The 27,667-nt window shown below is 30.5% G+C and overlaps 1 protein-coding gene across 4 annotated transcripts in view; it reads right to left on the bottom strand.

Moving 5' to 3' along the window:
• Positions 1-19,713: 19,713 nt before the first annotated feature.
• LOC122513822 (tubby-related protein 4) overlaps positions 19,714-27,667 on the bottom strand; it is a 28,358-nt gene continuing 20,404 nt past the window's right edge. For 2 of the 4 annotated variants that reach the window (XM_043630298.1, XM_043630297.1), the window contains 14 exons: positions 26,015-26,197; positions 25,539-25,646; positions 25,127-25,292; positions 24,640-24,911; positions 24,462-24,550; positions 23,945-24,079; positions 23,301-23,700; positions 22,941-23,118; positions 21,225-22,875; positions 21,030-21,143; positions 20,740-20,962; positions 20,386-20,565; positions 20,145-20,292; positions 19,714-19,897 (listed from right to left, as the gene is read on the bottom strand). In XM_043630298.1, coding sequence (XP_043486233.1) covers positions 20,176-20,292; positions 20,386-20,565; positions 20,740-20,962; positions 21,030-21,143; positions 21,225-22,875; positions 22,941-23,118; positions 23,301-23,700; positions 23,945-24,079; positions 24,462-24,550; positions 24,640-24,911; positions 25,127-25,292; positions 25,539-25,646; positions 26,015-26,197 — 3,816 coding nt within the window. In that variant the 3' untranslated portion in view covers positions 19,714-19,897; positions 20,145-20,175. Of the gene's footprint in view, positions 19,898-20,105; positions 20,293-20,385; positions 20,566-20,739; positions 20,963-21,029; positions 21,144-21,224; positions 22,876-22,940; positions 23,119-23,300; positions 23,701-23,944; positions 24,080-24,461; positions 24,551-24,639; positions 24,912-25,126; positions 25,293-25,538; positions 25,647-26,014; positions 26,198-27,667 lie in introns of all 4 variants that reach the window. The other 2 variants (XR_006302882.1, XM_043630299.1) reach the window with 2 other exon arrangements.

The following is a 27,667-nucleotide window of genomic DNA, read 5'->3' as shown; positions in this document are numbered from 1 at the left end:
AAGTTTCTTATAAAAAAAATATCCATTAATTATATTATAAGATGCTTTTAAACTACGTTATATAAAAAGAGAAAAATTGCAAATTTAATAAAATACGATCACTGTAAAAAAATCTTAAAGACGAATAAGAAAAAAGAAATGACTAATATTTACTGAACGTTAATTAACTTCAAAATTTAATAATACGAGAATTTTAATATTTTTGACTAACTAACTAAAAACTTATGCATCTTTGGACGATATGGCACACCAAATTTGTGTGCCAAGGAGATGGAATGATCCATCATCTCCAATTACAATTACAAATTAATGACGAGCAAAAAAATATTAAAATAGTAATATAAATATGACTAAAGAGCTATTTTCGAAAAATTCGAACTTATTGTTGACCTTTTGAAAATAACTCAATAGTTCATAGTAGTTGCCCTCTTCAGCCACAATAAGTGGGGGCCTCTTCGGCATTAGCCTCTTCGGCATTTAGCCTCTTCTTTCTTCATACCTGAAAACTGCATTGGACATTTTCAACGTGCAAGAAAGATAAGATATATCTTTTTTTGCAAATTAACTTTTATTTCGTTTATGATTCTAATATGGAATTATGAAAAAATTAATTATATTTGAGTTATTGCATAATATTACACGAGCACATTTAATCTAACGTCCAAGCAGATAATTTCCACCTATAACACATCGCACTTTAATATCAAATAACAAATTCAATTGAAATTAAATAATGCAACAAATGTAATGCATTTTCTTGCAATATTTTCATTTCATTCATTGTTATATGGAACTATATCAATATTTTTCATTATTAAGAGAAATCGCATTGTGCGAAGTGCTAATCACATCATACTTAAACTAAGTATCAAATACATCAAAGTATTTGCGAATTTGTTCGACTTTATCTCGTTCGAGATAGAATCGTATTCGAGATAGAATCGAAATAGAACTGAATCTTTCAAATCGTTGCAAATTCCTTTGAATCTCATGATACATAATAAAAATTACAGAAGAGTTACAAAATAATTTACAAAGGAAGCATAATGGAATGAATAAAAAAAAAATTTTTGTAACAATTCTGTATAAACCAGGAGGCGGAATTCCACTCCGGAGTGGAAGCAAGCCTAGTGTCCATCCTGGATCCTACCTACTTAAAATTAAAGTTTTCACATTCGCTCAAGAGAAATATGCTACCTGCCTGCCAAACCCATATTTAAAAAGAGCAATACACATACGTACCCACCCACCCACTCCACGATTCTCTCACATACCACCAGGGTGCAAAAGCCTAAACTAGAGAGCATGCCCCGGGGCACCTCCGACACCCTAGTTCAAACGCGTATTTTCTAAACTTATGGGAGTACGTACCAATGCTGTAATCGTCTGCCAAGGCTAGTGATTATTGCAATAATGACTAAAGCAAAAATACTGGTACATACTAGTATATATGCATACTAGTAATAACAAGTATATCAAAGTTTCCAAATAATGCGGTAACTCTATCGAAACGATTTTTATATTAAAACAAAAAAAAAAATAGAAATTTTATATAAATAGAAAAATACAACCATATGTATTTTGATATCACACCTAACTCTAGGTAGTATCAAGTAGTATTCTAAGTGATAAAATGCATTAATTAAATAACCTATCGCGAAACGATGTACAAAACACTACCTAATACGCACACACAGGTGTAAAGTACATCGTGCAATCACTAGAGCAACAATGACAGCCGCCAATAGGGGAAAAACTAAACTATACCTATACTAAACCGTTTCTCACCCATACGAGTAGCACCTGGGCACACGTATAGATGAGAACGCAGAAAGTATAGGGGGGAGAAACGGGAGATTAGTACATTAAAAGCTGAAAATCCTGATCTAAAAAAATGATTAAAAACAACATAGTACAGAACATATAAATACATTTTTATAAAAATTCATCTAAGCGGCTAAGGACGTAATATATTTTAAAACCTCGGACGACTCCTTTCATTAAGTTGGCTGTCTAATAAAGAACTGGGCTTTGAGCCACCACTTAACTGCTAGAATCTATCCGTCGCGAATGAGGTTTGTTTTTCTTGCTCATTTTTGTATATCGAAGTATCGAATATCAAATTAATCGCGATTAGATAACTAAGCGAAGCAATGCATGTAAGACATTTATTACATGCTTTCTGGACGAAAACGAGTAAATTAATGCTCGGTTACGCCACTACTAACACGAACAAACGTAATAAAAAAGAAAGTGCATTAATCTATTGCATTATAATTAAATGAATTTTCCGGTGAGACAAGAAAACCTATCCTGAACTAATAAAACATAACATACAATACAATATAAATATACATTTTTCATGAGTAATTCCAGAAGGAATTACTCATGTGCTCGTCACTAATTTATTTAAATAATTACAACCAGTAACTCGTGCCGATTAGGACCTTTCATCCTCGACATGATTGAGCACCGGAGGGACTTTAAATTTTAACTCACGGCATAAGAAGTTCTACGATGGCTCCAAAACACTCCTACTTCGCAGCAAGTATTGTAGAATGCGAGTATCGAAGATCCATCGAAGATCCACCGAAGATCCATCGAAGATCCATCGAAGATCCATCGAAGATCCTCGAAGATCCATCGAAGATCCATCGAAGATCCATCGAAGAATTCATTCCACATCTTTGATAAGGTAGAAAGTCCGCCGTCATATCTGTAAATAAAAGAGAACAAACGATAAGTTATTGCAATATAATCCAAATCATATAAAATAAAATCGATAAAATGTAAATAAAAAGATATCTTACAATGCATTTCAATGGGATGAAATTCAATTGCACCATGGCGATGCACCTCGCGTGAATCTAAAAACGCGGTATAAACGAAAATAGAAACGATATGAGTTTCTTATCGCGAAACCGAAATTTTATTATACGACGAACAACACTGATTCTAATTCGCGTTTGATTTTAATTTGTTTTACGCCCGATCACTGATTCTACACAACTAATTCAAAGACTGCTTTGCACACAGTCAATGCAAGTAGAAAAATCTTCATTGATGCACTGATTCTAATACGCGAACAGTCTGTGCGACTGTTTAAAATAAAATACAACTTTTGTCGAACAAAATCTAATGTAATACTGCTTTGGTCGCAGTTAATTTAATAGGAAAATTTCTAATACAATCGCGTAACACGAAACGAATTGAAAATAGCGAACGAACGTGCTCTAATCGTGATTTTAATATATTCAATCGATACAACACTCCGTGATTTTAATTATATTTCAATCGATACAACACTCCGTAGATTGCTTCGCGCACGATTGCAATCTGAAACGAAATAAAAACATACTATTAAATCAGTACTATTACTGAAAACAATTAAAATGTTTGTTGAATTATTAAATACAAAAATATACTCACTTTTATCTCCCATCGATGAATGCACGATGGGTCTCCTACCCTTAGGATGACGATGACAGATCACTAACACTGATTCTAAACAACTGCATTACATGCAGTTAATTCAATTAACACGAGTTGTAATGGGACTAACAAAAACCAATTTGATTCATCAAATTTCTTTGCTACATATGCTACATATATATAAAATTTTAATATTATCTTTTTTTAAAATATACGTATGATTTTTAATACCATAATGAAATATATGTAAATATTAATTCCTCCCCTCTACCCTTTCTTCATGCAAAACAATTTTTGTAAGTTTTAAAAAATAATGAAACAATAATGAAAAAATCTAGTGTTAAACGAAATTTCCAAATGAATTTAATTAATAATTGTAAACACTATTCCAACGATGATCTGAAACAAAAATAAAAACAAGATTATAGACCATTGATATAAAAACATTATTATAATTATTGAGAAAAGTTTAATATAAAAATTGACTTACGTTTATTCTTCAGTGATGAATGCACGATGGGTATCCTACCTTAGTGACGATGAGCACCACGTTTAAACCGAATAAAAGAAACTTACGGAGTTTCTTAACCGAGCAACGAAACTTTTACATACGGCGTACACACTGACTTTACTTTCCGATTCTTTTATATTTTATTTTATCGATGCAACACCCGAGTACTTCATTGCCACGCGCTCGATTGCAATGATGTTCTGAAACAAAAAAAGAAAAAGAACAATTAATATCATCGTTATTAAAAATCCATTAAAGTTATCATAGAAGTTTGATAGAAAATATACTTACTTTAGTCTTCATTGATGACTGGCAGGATGGGTATCGCTACCCTTAGGAGGACGATGAAATAAAATAAAATAAAAGAAAAACTCCGTGAAAAGCCCTATAAAACTAAAAATTATATAAATGATACACATAAATTAATATTACAATATTTCCTGAAATCATTCCGAAGGCATAGCACACTTTAAATATATTATAATTATTGTATTAAAGTATTTAAAGAACCGATCAATGTTAGATATAAAGTTGTCTAATCAAGCAGTTGTCGAATGTTGTAATTAGATAATGTTATAAAGAAAATCAATAAATAGTTTAATACGTCACGTTCGTTAGATCTTTACCGTTTGAAACAAGACGGAAGGGGAATGGAGATCTCTCTGCGTATATCTCGTAGAGGTGCTAACGTTCGGTGCTTGGCTGTTTACGTTTGGTTGTTCGGTTTGTCTTTCTTCTGTTCACGCTCGAGAAGTTCTACAAATACATACACATTCATAGTTGCTTGTAGGTGAATGTTTTGTTTTCTTTTTTTCTCTCTCTCTCTCTCTCACTCTCGTTCTCACTCTTTCTGTACATTTCTATATAGCTTAAAAAAAGAATAACGCTTACCTCGATGAATATGAAGATAAAAAAGAGAGTAAACACAACTGAGTAGACTGAGTATACGTATTCCTGTGGACTTTCCTAATGCACAGTAACCTAAAAAAGGAAAAAAAAGATTACATTAGTATAACATAAAGAAAATCAAATATATGAGTGTATGTTAACGAGCGGTTAACCTACTTATGCATATATGCCTGTATGTGTGTGTATGTGACAGGAATCGAATTTAATAAGAAATACGATCTTTGAATACAATAATTATGAAAAATAATTAATTAGAGCATCATTAGAGATGGTAGTAAGTATCGATACCATGAAAAAAGCTGGAAATTAGAAGAAATATTGTTAAGTAACATTGGTGAGATTTGGCGGGAGATCGGATTATCGATGTTTATATTCTCACAGATTTCTTACGAACTTTTTAATATTTCGTTTTGAAAACACTCACGTATACAATCTTGCTTATAGCTATCGTTTGATATATAATAAAAGGTGTAAAATACTTTTCAATTACCTGAATTAAAGGGATGATGCAACGCTGGGAACATATACAGCTGACAGATTCCATATGGCGGTGCCTACGTCACACGTGATCGCCGCTGTGACGTACAGTCCATGCACGTAGTTGTATACGGGGTAGTCACCCGCAAAAAGACATAGCGTCATCTGATGGACGTCACGGCTGCTTGATGATTTGCATGTTTTCCATCTATTATAGAAAAATATCAAAATAGTTAAAAGAGGGATATAGGAACATAAAAATTGTCGAATATATACTTTATTAATCCTAACAATCAAAATGATCATTATAAGTCGATATCTATAGAAATTATGCCGTTAACAAGAAAAATATATATATGTATTGCGTAGAAAAATGCAGACCAATGTACATGGAATTTTTTCTAACGCAAATATTCTTTATCCTCGACATTATCGTAATCTTTCGATTATATCATTTGGAAGTCATTTGCTAGAAGAATCTATTAGTATATAGGAAGATTATTTACGTTAGAAAATATTTTTTAATTACCTGAGATTAACGGGACGACGTAGCATGCCGTCCGACTCGCAGCACACGACGCCGCGAAAAGAAAGAGGAATGATCAGCAAGAGCCCTGATTGGCTGATAATTATTGCAAAAGAAAAAGATGACCAATCAGAAATTCCCAATTACCATATAGAAATGTATTTTACGCACACGTACGTAACTCGCCTTTCTTCATGACCACTCTAGTCAAGCGATATGATATTTATTTATTAAATAATAAAAATTTATTCTATTTTTCTATTTAAGGTACACGTATCTTGTTAATTTTAAAAAATAACAAAAAGAAATAAAGACAATATGACAAATATTATCACAACAGAACAGAAAAACGACATATTTATTTATACAATAATGAAATATCAATTTTATGAATTATTATAATTTAGTATAATTATAATACCAATTAATAATTATTCGTTATAAGTTTATTTTCTATTAGGTGTAACGTTCCTTGTGTAATATTCAAAAAATAACGAGTAAGATAAAGACAATATACACTAAAAACTTAATCACATTGCAACGTTCTGATTTAAACATTCCTTCAATTTTTATGTAATTGTTTAAACTAATATACATTTGTTTTAACATCCCTGGCAATGAAACTTTGGATAATAAAATTTTCATCCAAAAATATCACATTAAAATTATTTATATTCAAAGTATGTTAATAAGTAGGTAATGTTTAAACCAGTACATATGTGTTTTAACAATCTGAAATATAAGGTGATGGTATCAGAATATTTAAAAAATTGTTAAATAATCGATAGGGAATGTCTATTGTGTGTCTAAAAGCTAGGAATATACGATCTATGTAGTTCCCATTCGAAATCCACCGTTGAAATATCCACCGTTGAATGAGCTCTTGTCCTCTACATCGAATCGTAAATTTAAGATTATAACGTTATGATTTTCGTATTTTTATCTATTTTAAGTAATTATTTTAGTGCTCCCTGCGCAGTGATGACGTCGAGGGTGAAATTTAGCTGCAATATAAGAAAGTGCATTAGTGCATTAAAATAATTGTTTTAACGTAACGTAATGTATACGAATATGTAAATGAAAAAAAAAAGTACATTCTCTAAACAATTATACAATCAATATATTTAAACAATGAATAAACAATATACTAAGAAAAAATGTGAATTATTAAAGTTTACCATTATGAGAGAAGAAAGCTGGGTGGTTTGCTCGTTTATAAGTATCATAAAAAAATTGCCTGGATTCATTGTTAAAAATCTTGTAACTCTTCTATTATGTATGTACTTGATACACAAAAACAATTAGAAAGCCGAATTGATGGTGGTGCAATTCCAAATCTTCAAAACTGCAGATCGGAAAATCATAGGAGTGTATTAGTAAAGCAAGTTATCCTTGTTAATATTTAAAAAACTTATATGTAGAATAAAGACATTATACACTAAAAACTTTGTCACATTGCACAGAAAACACACACAAATTCAATTTTTTATTTAATCAGAAATAATTTATTTTCCTATTAGGTGACACGTTCCTTTATATATTTAAAAATAAGGAATAAAATAAAGAGGTTATACACTAAAAACCGCTCAGAAAAAACACATAATAGAAAAGAAACAACGTTGCAGATATTTTAAATCAATGACATAAAGCCTAATAGCCATCCTCTAAGAATTAAAATAACAGAATTTTTTCTTATCATAACACAATATGGGAATTTATACATTCATAGTTGGCATGAGAGATGTCAATTGTTTTTCTGTCAGTTTATTTTAATTCTTTAAGGATGGCTATATTGCTTATGTCATTTGTTTTTCAGATTTTTATAACGTGGTTTTCATATCTCTAACATTGTGTTTTCGGTGCAATGTGATAAAGTTTTTAGTGGATATTGTCTTTATTCTACACACTATTTTGTGAATATCAACAAGGAACGTGTTACACATATAATAAACGCTATATATTTAATTTTTCTTTAGATTATACCAATGCTATGTAATTTTATACTTTTTTTAGTTTCCAAACATTGGTAGAATACAGCAGGAATACACATACTCATTGTCAGTCTAATTGTATTACTTTTTTATATTGATGTCAGTTGTGATAAGTTTATGTCTTTTCTTTTTATAACATAAAGAAGATTGTATACAAAGTATAAGAAGGAGAAAAAGAGAGTGAGTGACATTTTATACAAATATCATACAAATACATATAGAGACTCTTTCAGTTTGCTTGATACTGTACTAATACAATCCTATGATTTTCAGATCTGCAAGTATTTGAAGATTTGGAATTGCACACCATCACTTAGGCTTTTTTTGTTTTGTGTATCAAGTACATACATAATAGAAGAGTTTACAAAGATTTTCAATGAATCCCGGCAATTTTTTTATGATACTTAAACGAGCACAACCCCGCTTTCTTCTATCATAATGGTAAACTTTAATAATTCACATTTTTTCTTAGTATATTGTTTCTTCATGTGTTACTATATTGTTGTATAAATTGTTTAGAGAATGCTTTCTTCTATCATAATGGTAAACTTTATAATTCACATTTTTCTTAGTATATTGTTTTTCATTTTTTAATATATTGATTGTATAATTGTTTAGAGAATGTACTTTCTTTTTTTCATTTCCATATCGTATACATTACGTATACGTTAACAATTATTTTAATGCACTAATGCACTTTTTTATATTGCAGCTAATTCACCCCTCGAAGTCATCACTGCGCAGAGCACTAAAATAATTACTTAAAATAGATAAAAATACGAAAATCATAACGTTATAATCTTAATTTATCGATTAGATGGATTTATTCACTTTATAGACATGCGCAACGTTAGGAAAGTCAGATAAACAAGTTTAATAAAAGTACTTTCATAGAGGACAAGAGCTCATTAATAAACGGTGGATTTCGAAGGGAACGATACAGAGATCGTATATTCCTAGCTTTTAGACAACAATAGACATTCCTATCGATTATTTAACAATTTTTTAAATATTCTGATACACTCTACTTATATTCAGATTGTTAAAACACATGTACTGGTTTAAACATTACATACTTATTAACATACTTTGAATATAAATATAATTTTCAATGTGATATTTTTCTGGATGAAAATTTTATTATCCAAAGTTATCATTGCACAGGGATGTTAAAACAAATGTATATTAGTTTAAACAATTACATAAAAATTGAAGGAATGTTTAAATCAGAACGTTGCAATGTGATTAAGTTTTTAGTGTATATTGTCTTTATCTTACTCGTTATTTTTTGAATATTAACAAGGAACGTATACACCTAATAGAAAAATAAATTAGATAAGAATAATTATTAATTGGTATAAATTTAAATAATTATAATAATTCATAAAATTGATATTTAATTATTGTAATAAATAAATTATGTATGTTTTTTTCTGTTCTGTGTGATAAGGATTATAGTGCATATTGTCTTTATTCTTTTGTTATTTTTTAAATATTAACAAGATACGTGTACCTTAAATAGAAAAATAGAATAAATTTTTTTTATTTAATAAATAAATTATCATATCAAGCTTGACTAGAGTGGTCATGAAGAAAGGCGAGTTACGTACGTGTGCGTAAAATACATTTCTATATGGTAATTGGGAATTTCTGATTGGTCATCTTTTTCTTTTGCAATAATTATCAGCCAATCAGGGCTCTTTGCTGATCATTCCTCTTTCTTTTTCGCGGCGTCGGTGCTGGAGATCGGACGGATGCTACGTCGTCCCGTTAATCTCAGGTAATTAAAAAATATTTTCTAACGTAAATAATCTTCCTATATACTAATAGATTCTTCTAGCAAATGACTTCCAAATGATATAATCGAAAGATTACGATAATGTCGAGGATAAAGAATATTTGCGTAGAAAAAAATTCCATGTACATTGGTATGCATTTTTCTACGCAATTACATATATATTTTTCTTGTTTAACGGCATAATTTCTATAGATATCGACTTATAATGATCATTTTTGATTGTTAGGATTAATAAAGTATATATTTCGACAATTTTTATGTTCCTATATCCTATTTTTAACTATTTGATATTTTTCTATAATAGATGGAAAAAATGCAAATCATCAAGCAGCCGTGACGTCATCAGATGACGCTATGTCTTTTTGCGGGTGACTACCCCGTATACAACTACGTGCATGGACTGTACGTCACAGCGGCGATCACTGTGACGTAGGCACCGCCATATTTGGAATCTGTCAGCTGTATATGTTCCAGCGTATTGCATCATCCCTTTTAATTCAGGTAATTGAAAAGTATTTTACACCTTTCTATTATATATCAAACGATAGCTATAAGCAAGATTTGTATACGTGAGTGTTTTCAAAACGAAATATTAAAAAGTTCGTAAGAAATCTGTGAGAATATAACATCGATATATCTCGATATCCCGCCAAATCTTACCAATGTTACTTAACAATATTTCTTCTAATTTCCAGCTTTTTTCATGGTATCGATACTTACTACCATCTCTAATGATGCTCTAATTAATTATTTTTCATAATTATGTATTCAAAGATCGTATTTCTTATTAAATTCGATTCCTGTCACATACACACACATACAGGCATATATGCATAAGTATAGGTTAACCGCTCGTACACATACACTCATATATTTGATTTTCTTTATGTTATACTAATGTAATCTTTTTTTTCCTTTTTTAGGTTACTGTGCATTAGGAAAGTCCAACAGGAATACGTATACTCAGTCTACTCAGTTGTGTTTACTCTTTTTTTATCTTCATATTCATCGAGGTAAGCGTTATTCTTTTTTTAAGCTATATAGAAATGTACAGAAAGAGTGAGAACGAGAGTGAGAGAGAGAGAGAGAGAGAAAAAAAGAAAACAAAACATTCACCTACAAGCAACTATGAATGTGTATGTATATTTGTAGAAATTTCTCGAGGTGAAAACAGAAGAAAGACAACCGAAAACAAAACGTAAACAGCCAAGCACCGAACGTTAGACACCTCTACGAGATATACGCAGAGAGATCTCCATTCCCCTTCCGTCCTTCAACGAGTAAAGATCTAACGAACGTGACGTATTAAACTATTTATTGATTTTCTTTATAACATTATCTAATTACAACATTCGACAACTGCTGATTAGACAACTTTTTATATCTAACATTGATTCTTTATTTTAGAATACTTTTATATACAATATATATATATATATATATTTTAAAGTGTGCTATGCCTTCAGGAATGATTTCAGGAAATATTGTAATATTTAATTGTATGTAATATAATTTTTAGTATGTTTCAGCTTTTCAGAGTTTTTCTTTATTTTATTTTATCATCGTCATCCTCATCCTAAGGGTAGGATACCCATCCTGCAGTCATCAATGAAGACTAAAAGTAAGTATATTTTTCTATCAAACACTTCTATGATAACTTTAATGGATTTTTTATAATAACGATGATATTAATTGTTCTTTTTCTTTTTTGTTTCAGAACATCATTGCAATCGAGCGCGTAGGCAATGAAGTACTCGTGTGTTGCATCGATAAAATAAAATATAAAAGAATCGGAAAGTAAAGTCAGTGTTGTACGCCGTATGTAAAAGTTTCGTTTGCTCGGTTAAGAAACTCCGTAAGTTTCTTTTACTCGGTTTAAACGTGTGCTCATCGTCATCCTAAGGGTAGGATACCCATCGTGCATTCATCACTGAAGAATAAACGTAAGTCAATTTTTATATTAAACTTTTTCTCAATAATTATAATAATGTTTTTATATCAATGGTCTATATAATCTTGTTTTTATTTTTGTTTCAGATCATCGTTGGAATAGTGTTACAATTTATTAATTAAATTCATTTGGAAATTCGTTTAACACTAGATTTTTTCATTATTGTTTCATTTACTATTTTTTAAAAACTTACAAAAATTGTTTGCATGAAGAAATGGATAGAGGGGAGGAATTAATATTTACATATATTTCATTATGGTATTAAAAATCAACGTATATTTTAAAAAGATAATATTAAAATTTTATATATATGTAGCATATGTAGCAAAGAAATTTGATATGAGTCAAATTGGTTTATTGTTAGTCCATAAATCTAGTGTTAATTGAATTAACTGCATGTAATGCAGTTGTAGAATCAGTGTTAGTGCATTGTCATCGTCATCCTAAGGGTAGGAGACCCATCGTGCATTCATCGATGGAGATAAAAAGTGAGTATATTTTTGTATTTAATAATTCAACAAACATTTTAATTGTTTTCAGTAATAGTAATGATATTAATAGTATTGTTTTTTATTTCTGTTTCAGATTGCAATCGTGCGCGAAGCAATATACGGGAGTGTTGTATCGATTGAATATAATTAAAATCACGGATTAGAAGCACGTTCGTTCGCTCATTTCAATTCGTTCGTGTTACGCGATTGTATTAGAAATTTTTCATATTAAATTAACTGCGACCAAAGCAGTAATTACATTAGATTTTGTTCGACAAAAGTTGTATTTTTATTTTAAAACAGTCGCACAGACTGTTCGCGTATTAGAATCAGTGCATCAATGAAGATTTTTCTACTTGCATTGACTGTGTGCAAAGCAGTCTTTGAATTAGTTGTGTAGAATCAGTGATCGGGCGTAAAACAAATTAAAATCAAACGCGAATTAGAATCAGTGTTGTTCGTCGTATAATAAAATTTCGGTTTCGCGATAAGAAACTCATCTATAGTTTCTTATTTTCGTTTATACCGCGTTTTTAGATTCACGCGAGGTGCATCGCCATGGTGCAATTGAATTTCATCCCATTGGAATGCATTGTAAGTATCTATTTTTATTTACATTTTATTCGATTTTATTTTATATGATTTTGGATTATATTGCAAATAACTTATCGTTTGTTCTATTTTATTTTACAGATATGACGGCGGACTTTCTACCTTATCAAAGATGTGGAATGAATTCTTCGATGGATCTTCGATGGATCTTCGATGGATCTTCGATGGATCTTCGATGGATCTTCGATGGATCTTCGATGGATCTTCGGTGGATCTTCGATGGATCTTCGATACTCGCATTCTACAATACTTGCTGCGAAGTAGGAGTGTTTTGGAGCCATCGTAGAACTTCTTATGCCGTGAGTTAAAATTTAAAGTCCCTCCGGTGCTCAATCATGTCGAGGATGAAAGGTCCTAATCGGCACGAGTTACTGGTTGTAATTATTTAAATAAATTAGTGACGAGCACATGAGTAATTCCTTTCTAGGAATTACTCATGAAAAATGTATATTATATTGTATTGTATTGTATGTTTTATTAGTTCAGGATAGGTTTTCTTGTCTCACCGGTAAAATTCATTTAATTAATAATGCAATAGATTAATGCACTTTCTTTTTTATTACGTATTTTGTTCGTGGTTAGTAGTGGCGTAACCGAGCATTAATTTACTTGTTTTCGTCCAGAAAAGCATGTAATAAATGTCTTACATGCATTGCTTTGTGCTTAGTTTATCTAATCGCGATTAATTTTGATATATCGATACTTCGATATTACAAATAAATGAGCAAGAAAACAAACTCATTCGCGACGGATAGATTCTAGCAGTTAAGTGGTGGCTCAAAGCCCAGTTCTTTTATTAGAACAGCCAACTTAATGAAAGGAGTCGTCCGAGGTTTTAAAATATATTAAAAGATATTAAAAGATATTTTTTATCAAATAAATTGTAGAGTCCTTAGCCGCTTAGGTGAATTTTTATAAAAATGTATTTATATGTTCTGTATATATGTGTTTTTAATCATTTTTTTTAGATCAGGATTTTCAGCTTTTAATGTACTAATCTCCCGTTTCTCCCCCCTATACTTTCTGCGTTCTCATCTATACGTGTGCCCAGGTGCTACTCGTATGGGTGAGAAACGGTTAGTATAGGTATAGTTTTAAGTTTTTCCCCTATTGGCGGCTGTCATTGTGCTAGTGATTGCACGATGTACTTTACACCTGTGTGTGCGTATTAGGTAGTGTTTTGTACATCGTTTCGCGATAGTATTTAATTAATGCATTATTTATCACTTAGAATACTACTTAGTGATACTACCTAGAGTTAGGTGTGATATCAAAAATACATATGGTTGTATTTTTCTATTTATATAAAATTTTTCTTATTTTTTTTTTTGTAATATATAAAATCGTTTCGAATAGTAGAGTTACCGCATTTATTTGTGGAAACTTTGATATACTTGTATATTACTAGTATGCATATATACTAGTATGTACCAGTATTTTTGCTTTAGTCATTATTGCAATAATCACTAGCCTTGGCAGACGATTACAGCATTGGTACGTACTCCCATAAGTTTAGAAAATACGCGTTTGAACTAGGGTGTCGGAGGTGCCCCGGGGCATGCTCTCTAGTTTAGGCTTTTGCACCCTGGTGGTATGTGAGAGAATCGTGGAGTGGGTGGGTGGGTACGTATGTGTATTTGCTCTTTTTAAATATGGGTAATTGGCAGGCAGGTAGCATATTTCTCTGAGCGAATGTGAAAACTTTAATTTTAAGTAGGTAGGATCCAGGATGGACACTAGGCTTGCTTCCACTCCGGAGTGGAAATTCCGCCTCCTGGTTTATACAGAATTGTTACAAAAATTTTTTTTTTTATTCATTCCATTATGCTTCCTTTGTAAATTTATTTTGTAACTCTTCTGTAATTTTTATTATGTATCATGAAATTCAAAGGAATTTGCAACGATTTGAAAGACTCAGTTCTATTTCGATTCTATCTCGAACGAGATAAAGTCGAACAAATTCGCAAATACTTTGATGAATTTGATACTTAGTTTTAAGTATTATGTGATTAGCACTTCGCACAATAGCGATTTTCTCTTATAATGAAAAATATTTGATATAGTTCAATATAACAAATGAATGAAATGAAAATATTGCAAGAAAATGCATTACATTTGTTGCATTATTTAATTTCAATTGAATTTTGTTATTTGATATTAAAAGTGCGATGTGTTATTAGGTCATCGAGGGAAATTATCTGCTTGGACGTTAGATTAAATGTGCTCGTGTAATATTATGCAATGAACTCTAAGTTCATCCATGGTTATACGAGCTTGAATATAATTAACATTAAATATAAATTAATTTTTTCATAATTCCATATTAGAATCATAAACGAAATAAAAGTTAATTTGCAAAAAAAGATATGAGATATCTTATCTTTCTTGCACGTTGAAAATGTCCAATGCAGTTTTCAGGTATGAAGAAAGAAGAGGCTAAATGCCGAAGAGGCTAATGCCGAAGAGGCCCCCACTTAATTGTGGCTGAAGAGGGCAACTACTATTGAACTATTGAGTTATTTTCAAAAGGTTCAACAATAAGTTCGAATTTTTCGAAAATAGCTCTTTAGTCATATTTTATATTCTATTTTAATATTTTTTTGCTCGTCATTAATTTGTAATTGTAATTGGAGATGATGGATCATTCCATCTCCTTGGCACACCAAATTTGTGTGCCATATCGTCCAAAAGATGCATAAGTTTTTAGTTAGTTAGTCAAAAATATTAAAATTCTCGTATTATTAAATTTTGAAGTTAATTTTACGTTCAGTAAATATTAGTCATTTCTTTTTTCTTATTTCGTCTTTAAGATTTTTTTACAGTGATCGTATTTTATTAAATTTGCAATTTTTCTCTTGTATATAACGTAGTTTAAAAGCATCTTATAATATAATTAATGGATATTTTTTTATAAGAAACTTATTATAATATTTGTATTTTTCCTATTTCTTAATTTATTATATTTTTTAATGTATAAAATCACGTGTTTAAATTTAATTTTATTTTACAAACGGTAAATAGAGATTGGATAAAAATAAATAGGGAATTTAAATGAAAAGTGCATCTGTGAATTGGACCACTTATATGATGTTAGGCTATTATATGACTCGATTCTATGATTAATATAGTTTTCTTCTTGTTACAGGTGATCATCGTTGGATTTAACAACAAACGTTTGAGATTGTCTTCTATTTAAAACTTTTTAATGTATATGTATAAATCATATATATATATATATATATATATAAATGCATTTCTGAAGGCACACACACATTCTTATACATTAAAAATTAAATATAATTATTAACAATTCAATAATAAATATAAATTCAAATATTTTTGTAGATATGTACTAAGGATGAAAATAGAATATTAAGGGTTTCGTCAAGAATTTTTTTTTTCTTCTAGGGTTTTTTTAAGAATTATTAAGGAATTCTTATGATCTTATATCGTTTTAGAGAGACTAAAGGTTATTGGAAATGTTTCTATTTTAACAATTTATGGTAGGAATGTATAAAAGTATTTTTTTAAATTAGAAACAATGTGTGATATAGTAGATACTAAAAAAAATACTTCACTGCTTACTGTAAGAATCAAAAAATATGTTTGATATTAAAATTACTATAATTTTATGTCTATTTATTTTTTACTTAATATTTTTTTTTAATAAATAATAATATTAATAAATAATTTTATTACAATAATTAAATAAAAAAAGAAAGATTTTATAAAGAACAAACAAGAAGTAAATCCATTTTGTGTAGAGTTTTTATCTTTATTTACAAATTTGTTATAATCGTAATTGTAGTTGGTAACAAAATTTTATTGCACATATAGAGAATTATCATTGTTTAGCGTTAAGGCAAAAAAATTATTTAGCTATAATTTCTTATTGTTTTCTCCTTTTTTTTTAATATTTTCTTTTTTATATGTGACAAACAAATTAATACTTTGAAAATTGGATAAAATGTTTTTTTTTTTTGTTTTTGTTTGCGTCGTTATTGTATTATACATACTCACAATCAGTCAGTAAAACGTACACGTAAATAGCGTTCTTGGTTTTTCTCTCTTTTTTTTTGTATCTTTTTCTTTTAATTTTAAGGATAATCTTGAGATTATTCACGTAATAAAGAACGAAGCATTCTTCAACGTAAAAAATAATTATTTAGAGCGGGTAAAGTTTAAGTAGGTTTTTCCTGGTTTCTTTTTCTTTTTTACATGGAAATTCGTTAGATCAGAATACATCTAACGTTTTCGATAGATAAGCCGAACATTTTTTCGAACTTTTTAGTCAGTCACATTTTTCAAGCTTGCTACAAAAACTTGATAATTCACAGAAAATATTATAAAAACAATTTGAATAACAATACGTATCACTACCATTGGGAGTAATAGATTAATATATTTATACTTCTTTTTCTCTCTTAATTTTTTTCCTTTTTTTTTCTAATTATTTATTTATAACGAGTACAAAAGCGACGCGAATATTTATCGATCGCGTTAAATATGACAATTAATTTAATTAATTATAGATATATCATTTTTTAAACTTGTAAATTTTTATATTATCTACAGAAGTGACTATTTGGTTCGTTTTTGCTCGGCTGGTTTTTTTTTTTAAATAATAAAATGAAATTTTCGATTACATGATTTTCACAAGTTCAATCTATTTCGTATAAAATTATATATTTAAACAAACGTTTATAAAAGTATCACATGAGAAATGGAAAAATATTAGTTACTTATAAAATAAAATAATTTTATACGAATTAATTCGATTTTCGATTTTTCACATAATTCATCGCAATTAACGTAAACGCAAACTCACAGTATTTATTTTTAAACTATCCCATTAATTTAATAATAACAATACTTGTTCATTAATAAATCTCAAGTTTTTTCTTTGCCTCTAATTTGTTATTATAACGATAATTCTAAGGGGGTAGGGGGGATGGGCTATGTGCGCACGTGTCTATGGTGTTTATGTACGTGTGTGCTATTACTATTTTCATTCAGAAGAAAATAATTTCTTTCTTATCCCATGAGTTTTCGTTATATTGATTTTATAAAGTATGTAATAGTATATGTGCAACGGTGTGTGTGTGTAAGTAATTTAATTAAGTATATAGGTACAACTGGATTGAGGAACTTAACACTAGAAATATAAGTTAGGAGAGTTCACGTTACTGATTCGTATAAACAATATCCAGGATCAATTTTTCATCTAATATAAAAAAGAAAAGTAAAATTATTGTACACGGTTTATCGACAAAATTTAAAAAAGATTCTTTCTCTTTTTTTCTTTATTTTTTCCATGATTATTCTCTGCTGATTATTTTTTCATTAATTATTTATACATGTTTAATCAAGAATGAGGCTGCATGAATGATTATGCGTACGTGTGCGTATGCATGTATTTAAATGCATATAAATATCGTTCAAAAATAAATTACAAAATGATGTATAATTTTATTTGAGTCGGATAATTTTTTTTTTAAATAAATATAAGTTTTCAATTAATATATATATATAAAAAAATTATAATCACACGATTTGAAGCCTTCATATTATAATCGATGTAGTTTATGTAATGTTTCAAAAGTAGCAATGATTTGACGAATGATTATTATAAAGCGATTATTATGTATGATCTTTCTAAATATAACATCGGCTTATCGATTATTATAACATGCCTCATTCTCGATATACTTGCATTTTTTTATTTCTTTTTTTTTTTTTGTAATATTTCATAGGCCTGTGACACCGATTTCATTCACATATCAGTTTTACGATTAGGCGTACGTGTCTATGCTTGTTTTGTAATTCCTAATATACGACGATTTATTTATTTATTCATTTATTTATTCCTTGATTTTATTTTCTTCTTTTTCTTCTCATTTATCTTTCCTTTTTTATTTTATTACTTTTTTTTGGTTTTGTTTCGTAAGTAAAAACGACACTCGCCGACCGTTTCTTAGTGAGAATACTTTCTGCTTTGGCGTCTTTATTTTATTTTTTTTTTAATTTAATTAATTGATTCATTAATAATTTAATTAAATTATTAATTTTATCTTTTCCTCTCTCTCTCTCTCTCTCTCTTTTTATTTCTATATCTTTCACTCGCGTTTCTTTTTTTTTCTTTTTTGTTATTTATTAATAATGATTTATTTAATGTTTTTTTTTTTTTTGCAATGATGCCTCGTCGGTCCTGTGCTTTCTTTTTTTCTTTATTTCGACGAGGAACAATACAGGCCGGACATTATGCATTTAATATTTTGTTCTTTTATTTTAATAATTTATAATAATATATCATACGTGTATAAGAAACATTTAAATTGAACAACGTTGATAACTCGTTCGCACGTCTCTATGTAATTATGTTTTAATGCGGGTCCGTGTAATTAAGTGTATGTATAAAATTCGAATGTGTGTCTTGCCTGTCTATATCTGTCTCTGATCTTTCTGTGTGTATGTATTTTTCGGACCGCAAAAAAGAAATGAACGAGAGTTGAAATTTTCAACAGCATTTTACTAGATTCCAACGTGTCGCATAAACTATACAAAAATGAGCGCTCGAAGTTGGGAGAAACGAAATTATTTTTTGGACGGTACGACAAATAAGCATACAATATATATATAATATATATATAATATATAATATATATAGTATATATATGTGTACGTCATGTATGTATAATTTATATATATATATATTTATATATATGTAACGAAACATTACCACACAATTACCAAAAAAAATTTCTTATTTGTTCCACACAAATTCAAATCGCTCGTAACTTCTTTCCTCATTTTTTAACATCGATCAACGGAAGCGGAGAATAATATCTTTCATTCTTTCTTTCTCTTGTTCTCTTCCATATACGCATTTTCATTCATTCTATCATTTAGAAGACACACGGAACAAAATGTTTCACTGCGAAAACGCATAAAGAATCTTGTGCTCTTATCTAACGTCGTTTATTTTTTTATTTGTTTTCTATTTTTTTTCTTTTTATATTTTTCTTCTCTCGACGACACGTTTCGACGTATCAAATGATCTTGTAGACCATGACTATTATTTTAAATCATTTATAATCGAAAGACACGTGGGGGTGTGTGGTGTGTGTGTGTGTCTTGTGTACACGTAAGTCTTTTTCTTCTCGTGTCGTTAATATTCATACTCCAAATTTCGTAGAGATCTGAAAAAATTAAAAAAATTCAGTGAAAATTAAAGGGTTATTAAAAAATAATCCATAATCTCATAGCTTAATTCTGAATATACTTTAGAATTCAATCAAAAATAGGTAGTATTTAATCCCAAAAATACGTTTAAAAATTAAATAATAAATTATTAAATGAGAGAGATAAATTATAAAAAATAAATATAAAAAGATTATAGTTATGTACTTCGTTGCATCGTGCGACTAATTGTATCTAATTTCGTACATATATCGAACGAGGTACTGGGGAGTGACGGTTACTTGAGCCGCTGTGTAACATTTGCCAAGGCAACAGCAAACGCTTGCAATGCACTGAATGGGTATTGAAAATCCAACGTGTAGGCGTTTCCATCTATTCGACCGAACTGCATTACCTGCATAATAAAACACAGTAATGAAAAAAAGATAAACATATTGATAAAAGTAATAGAGTAAAAAATGAAAAAAATATATATTTCAAAACGTGCCTGTTTGCCACGGAATTCAATTTGAAAATTTTTCGCACTCTCTTGGGTAACCCTACCACCAAAATCAAGCTGGTACACTTGACTAGCTTCGTTCCACATCGGTGCTTTATTGTGCATCACAAGTTCTCGTCTGGTTGATTCTTGTTTATGGCCATTATGACCTCCACTCTTCTGTTTTAACTAAAATAATGTAGAGATATATGTGGAGATATATGTGCACGTGTGTTTTTGTGTATGCGTGTATGTGTGTGTGTCTGTATCGAGATTTTTTTTCTTTCTATAGGCTATTGTATATAAAATTATATTATTCCATTTTATGTTTAAAATATTATTTGGAATATTAATTTTGCTAACTTTTTGACGAAGTTGTGCTTTCTGAAACGTTTCCAAGTCTCGATAACTCGAGGACGAGTCGTCCTGTATGAGTCCTTCCTCGTCAGAACTTTCACCACGACTTTTTCGTATTCGCCTACTTAATAAAGGACTCGAGAGAAGTCTCCTTCTGATTGGCGAAGCTGAAGCTGGTCTCTTTCCTTTTTTCGAAGGTGCTGGACTGCTCGGTGAACTTCTTGGCAGTCTACGCGTGATTATTAACGTGTTTAGATGTATAGAAATAATTAATACGAAATAGTCAATTGATTTACCTTGGAGATGGACGAGGAGAAGGTGGTGGTAAGGAATGACTCTCATCGAAATCTCTAAGTCTTGCTGCGAGACCATCCAATGATGATGCTAGTGAACCACTCGGACTAGAACCTCTAAAAAATCATTTTGAAATATTGATATGAGTTAACTGTATAATTTTTACTCATATTACAATTAATAATTTGTTTAGTCACCTAACAGGAGACGCGCAAGTTTCTAATCGACTCGGTTTTTTAACGAAAGGTTCGTCGTCACCATGAAGTATCTTCTTTTGACATTCAATCACAGTATCGTTGGTAATCTCACCTAAAGCTACAACATTCGAATCACTGCACTTTTCCTCAGTTACTATCTCCGAATAATTAACAACGTTCGTTGCTTCCTCCAGATGTTCAGGTAATTTAGGAGAAGTTGATATCAATTCGTTACTAGGAAATATATCACTAGAGTCCAAACTCTTCGATTTACCACAATTACGAAGTCTCGGTGGTTTAGTACTCTGTTGTCCTCCAATGTCATGCTGCGTCCGATTTTTTTTCCTTCTTTTCGTTTTTCTTGAAACCAATACTAATCTCTTGTTAGGTGCTTCCTTTCTTAACATATTCAAGGCAACGTCGCAAGGAACCAACTGTGCATCGACCAAATCCAAATATCCAACGCTACAACTTCTTACTATAGAATCGTTAGAACAAAGTGGTCCGATGCTAACTACCGTTGATGTCCTATGTACTCCACGAAATTGTTCGATTTCAGCCTCAGCTCTATTCTCCTCGTCGATAAAACGAAGTTCCTCTGTTTTTCCACTCGATTGATTATTAGAAATATTGATTTTTCCAAAAGTACCCTGAGATTTGTTTTCCTTCTGTTGTTCCAACGTACACGGCGAATATGAACTTGACTGTTCGTGATCAGAATGATCGGACAACTGATAGGAACACGTAGACGGAAGTAATAAACTGGACGAACCATTCGAATCATTATTATTTTTTGGAAACGGATTTAAATTACTTTGCGTAGGACTAATGTTCAAATTCGTCCCGTTGTTCTGATTATTTCTAGCGTGTAAGAAACCGTGGCAGCTTTGTTGCACGTTGTTCGAGTGATTGGAATTTAGGACGTTACTCGAACATGACGTTATGATGTTTAATCCATTCATGTAAATCGTTTGCGATTGAGAACAATTGTTACCAGAATCTAAATTATTTAACATGGAATTTTGTGAACTGGATGCTTCACCTAAGGGTACTTGACCATTGTGCATGGACGTGGGAATGATGTTCGATGAACCAGAATTTAGGCTCGTTTTATCTTCCTGAGATATCTGATTAAACTTATTATTCTCAAGTTCCTTTTTCATAACCATACCATTACTTTGTTGATCAGCCAACGCTGTTTTAACTCTTTGAATATTACTCGAGTAATCTGTACCATTATTCGACGTAGCTATCAATGTTTGTGTCGGTGCAACTGCATTTTTAGGCGATTGTAAAGCCGGAACGTCGCAACATCTTGGTGGATTATGTCTCGGTGGTGTACGATAGGTATTTGTAGGTGCACTTCGTATATTCTCGTACAAATTCGTCATCTCTTGAAGATCTACATAAGGAAACTCATTTTCATAACTTTCAACGCGTGCCAATGAGGCGGGTAAGGCTTCTGTGGTTAAAAATTGATTTGAGATCTGAGATTTTGGACGATTTGAATTCAGTCGTGCGTTACGCGGTGTCATCGGAGCTATAGGTGGTGGCTGGGTTTCCGATGTTGTTCTAGATGTTCCTTGGAGATCCTGAAATGTTTCTTCTTCATCCTCGGAAAAAAGATTTGGGTTGAAACTTGGATCTGGACCTGTATGAAACGTTTCATTTGAAATTGGAGGATAATATTAAAAAAAGAAAAAATGAAACAATTACCTGCAGGTAAATCATCTCTCAATTCCGTGATCACCAATGTCATTTGCCTTGGTTGCAAATGTAACAATGATGTACGATAAGTAACTTGACCTAAATTAGCTGGTACAGAATCAGCCAATCCATGGAATTTAAATTTCGTGCCCCAGATATTCGAGGTAACTTCGACCAGTCTTGCGTGCTAAAGACAAATAGATTCGGTTAAGTAAAATCATGATGACACTCTTACGTTCCTTTTTAAACCTAGAATATTCTGTATAGATACCTTACGTCACGCGAGATGTGTTATATCGATCGAGTAACCAAGTACGTAATTAAACCGCTAATCTTAGAAGAAAATGAAAAGAAATCTTATTTTCTTACCTCGGGTAAAGTGTCGACGTAAGTTAAATCGTCACTTTCCTCGATGCTTTTTTCTTCCCTTCTTCTTCTATTTTTTCGACGATTTCTTGGTGAGCTACACAAATCAGCAGTGTCCCTTTCCGTATCGGAGCCATCACTGAACGAAGGACATTGTGAAACATCGTCGAATAATTGCAAAGTATCTTGATTCTGAGGATCGAATATTACAAATTCTGGTCTAATTTTACTAGTTCTTCGGCCTTTCAATAATGGCACAAGACCACCTAGATATTCCAAATATAATGTATAACAAGGTATAGGTTCTATAGCATGTCTAAGCATTGTACAATGTAATCTTCCACTTCCAGGTGGTGGCCTTGATACAAAACGTCTTAATTCTCTTGGCTCTGGTACTGGACATCTAGAATAATAAAACTATTTCACGATCAAACATATTTTTATTTCATAAATTATTGTTATTAAAAGTACCGGAAAGATCGTCCCGTTTATAATAATAACAAATATTGAAAATAATAATAAAAAATTATATTTAAGATTAAAATTATAAAAACGTTGTACACTATAATCGCGAAAATGGAAACAGGTTTTAACTACGAGAGAATATTTTCCGGTACCTCTAATAATACATTTGCAGTTGCGTTTACCGTATTGTACTGGCGAACAATGCAGCTACCGATGCTCTTAATCTCGGTGGCAAAGGAAGTTGTTGGACACTGGATTCTCTCGTGAGGGCAGCCCTCACTGCTAATCTAGATAGCAACTGCAACGAACCGACCCTCCTGTGACGTAGAAATTTCATTTAGAGTTTAAATACTCCTCTTAATTACTATCCATTATTAGAAGAGATTTATCATACGATACGTAATACGTTCTTATAACGTTTTTCTATAAGATTTATGTCACACAATATGGTGTTTATTTAAATATATTAACAAAATTTGACGTAACACTGTTAGCGGAGAACTTTACATATGTGAATGTTATTTTTATCTCTTAAGAAATAATAATATATTAACAAAATATCGTACATTTTGTAGAATTAATTTGAAATTGATTGGTGAGTCAACGTTATTAATTATATCACAGATAATGATGACAAATAATTAAATGAAGAAATAAAAAAATAAGAAAAGCACATACATAAATCGTATTATATATCACCTGGACACCCATGCCGCATGTACTCTTGCACCAGTTGCTACGAAGAGTCTTCTGTCGTTATGACCCCAGGTTAACGCCGATACAGGGCACTGAAGATAACAAAACTCGTAAATCAATGTCAGTACGATAAGAATTCGTTTTATTTCTCGCGTGTAGTAGATACAAGAGGAGAGCTCACCTGCGTGTATGGAATCGCCGTTGTGTAAACGAGGGTACCGTTCACTGAATAAAATTTTAACAGATTCGTATATTCTTGGAAATTATTTTGAACTAGGGAATCCGATTCTTTAGTTCCTGCTATTGCTAAGAGCTTTCTCGAATTACTCCACTCTGCGTGTAAAGGTGTTTTTAAGTTCGTAAATATAGTGATCGGTGATACGTCATCGAATGAACGTAACATGACTATGTTACCGTCAGCGAGGCAAACAGCTAACACGTAATTACGTTCGTCTGTTGATTATATTAAAATATAGAAATTAGTTAGGCTTGATACGGGAGGTGTTTCGATAAAATTAAGGTATTTTTCTTGTAATTTTGGATGAAAAGTAATAACAAAAAATGTCAAAATAATTGATAATATAATAAGTATTTTAAATCTATTTTTAATTATAGAATTAATCGATTTTAAAAATTAAAACAATGAAAATATTTTTGTGTTTCATTACCTCTTCTTGATCTATCGCTAGTAAAATCTTCGTCACCTTCTTCCATTGTAAATTTTTCAGCGCTCCAAGCCATCGATGTTACACCTGCTCCTAATTGTACCTCCGATACCATTGCACCATGAACATCCATCACAATCAATTGCCCGGCCGTTGTTCCAAAATAAACCTATCATCATCGTAGATGATGAAAAATATTTATCCTGATAAACTTCGTGGTGTTTTGACAAAGTGACTATTACTATTATTTATTCAAAGTGCGATCGATCACACGATATTCGTATCGGAATGCAAAACGTTCGATTCGTGTTTTTTTTTTTTTTTCAATGAGCATAATTAAAAACGAGCTGATAGATTCTAGATTATAATTTGCCTACAAACCACGTGCATAATTGCTGTACGAAATGATTCTTGCCTGTTGGTCATCCGGTGTCCAAATTCCGCAAGTTATCGTTGCTTTACCATTTAGCATTGACGACCAATATCTTTGCCCACCAACACTGCCAACTAGTACGAAACCGTCCTAAAAAAAAAAAAATAAAAAAAAATGTAAATTCAATAAAATTTAACAATTATTATATGATTATTATTTTCGTAGAAAAGACAAGTATCTCTAGATTAATTTTATTTGTTCTTGAAGATATTCTCTGATTACATTTGAAATGGGATATTCAATTCATTGTATATTGGATAAAGTTAATTTGATACTAAGGTATTATATTCGATATTGATCAGTATTGATAAAAATATTCTTAGAAATCATTTGAATGATATTAATGAAAAGTTTCTAGACGCTAATGAATCCGATGTCGAAAAATTCTACGAGTTTTCTTCGAAATAAATAAAATTAATTGAAGGATATATAATATTATTAAATATGTATGCGTATACCCGATAACATATAAGAGCCATACGACCGTCGTGAGACCAAGAGAAATGTGTTACTGGGGTGTTCCTATCGTTTATTAATTCTATACTCCATCTTCCTTCATATTTTATCCAAACGAAGATTACGCCTGAACTGTCACACGATGCTAACTTCTGATACGGCTCGTTCCATTTCACGAATATTACCTGTAAAAAACAAAAATATATATTTAAATATTTTTACAAAATATTACGAAACATTTGGAAAACTCAATGTTTTTAATTTTGTTAACATCTTGATCATAGTGAACAAAAAAGGATAATATGATAAATTATTCATCATATAATTTGCCTTTTAAATGGGACAGCATGAAACGTGCCAGGATTTTCCTTTTTTTCTTTTTTTTCTTTTAATAAAAATAAAAAAGAGATACAAATTAATTAAAAATAAAATAAAAGAACTCGATAATATAACGTGCATAATAAGAATAATAATATAATTTATTTTACTGTACGTGTGTGATTAAGTATATAAATGCATTTTAGAATAATATTTTCTTATAATTAATTGATTTTTCATTTAGTTGATGATTTTCTCTCTTCTCTTTATTTTCCCTTTTAATTTTCTTTCGATGCACTTCGATAAAAAGATAAAGTATACCCAACGTCATACTACTTTTTAGCAAGAATTTTTCTTTGCTTTTTCTTTTTTCTTTTTTCTTTTTTTTTTTATCATCAACGTGCTTCGTTGAAAGCAGCAGTCAAACCTAGTTGAATGATCAAAGCTCTGCTTTTTATCTCTGGATGCCATTAGAGGGATTTGTATTTTCGAGTGCTGGCCTGTTTCTTTAGCGAAACCGTGTTGCAAAGATAAAAGAATATCTGTCATTTTTATAGAAACTTGTAAGAATTTCTATATTTTTTTCTTTTTTTTTTAATTTTTTTATTTCAACAAAAGCAGAGAGAAAGAAAAAAAGGGAAAAGAAAGTATATTATAAGTTTGAAATAAGATTCTCGAAGAAAAGACGAACTATATTCGAGCATGACAACGTATATGCAACTGTTATAATAATAATAATAAGTATTATCATTATTATAATAAATAATTGTAGTAATAATAATAACTTTGATAAAGAAGTTTATATTTTCCAAAACTCTTTACCTAACTACTCCGGTTCTTTCATTAACTTCGAGAAACTTTTTTCAATGTTATTGTTAGAAAATATTAATTAACTTGACTCGCGTGGACACGGAAACAAATCCTTTAGATAGGAAAACGTAGATAATTAAAAATATTCAGGCAAAAAATGTGTTCGAACGTTTTGTATAAAAAAGAAAATTCGTAAAGAAAAGATTCCGTTGTTTTAATATGATTTGTTCTTTGAAAAAATACGAAAAGGTTCGTTGATTTCTATTTGTAAAGACTCACGGAATTCTATGGTAAATGTGTAGTCAACGGGGTGTAGATGTACACGGTGGATTAATCGCACTTTGCGTGAACGTCGAATCGATGCCGAAGCATTCACTTGTCTAGTGAAAGAAGTCAACGACCGGGTATACGTGAAGGGATGCAAAAAATTATCGAGAATGATCAGCTACGTGACAGTTAGTAGATGCATGGAAGGGTTATTTATTAGAAAATAATCTCCTCCTAAGTTTTCTTGTTATTCTTCGAAA

This window comes from Polistes fuscatus, unplaced genomic scaffold (genome assembly GCF_010416935.1).
Source record: "Polistes fuscatus isolate 324 unplaced genomic scaffold, CU_Pfus_HIC Scaffold13, whole genome shotgun sequence".
NCBI classification, from domain to species: Eukaryota; Metazoa; Arthropoda; class Insecta; order Hymenoptera; family Vespidae; genus Polistes; species Polistes fuscatus.
Note: the sequence above shows the minus strand (reverse complement) of the source record. Positions and strands in the feature narration are given on the sequence as shown.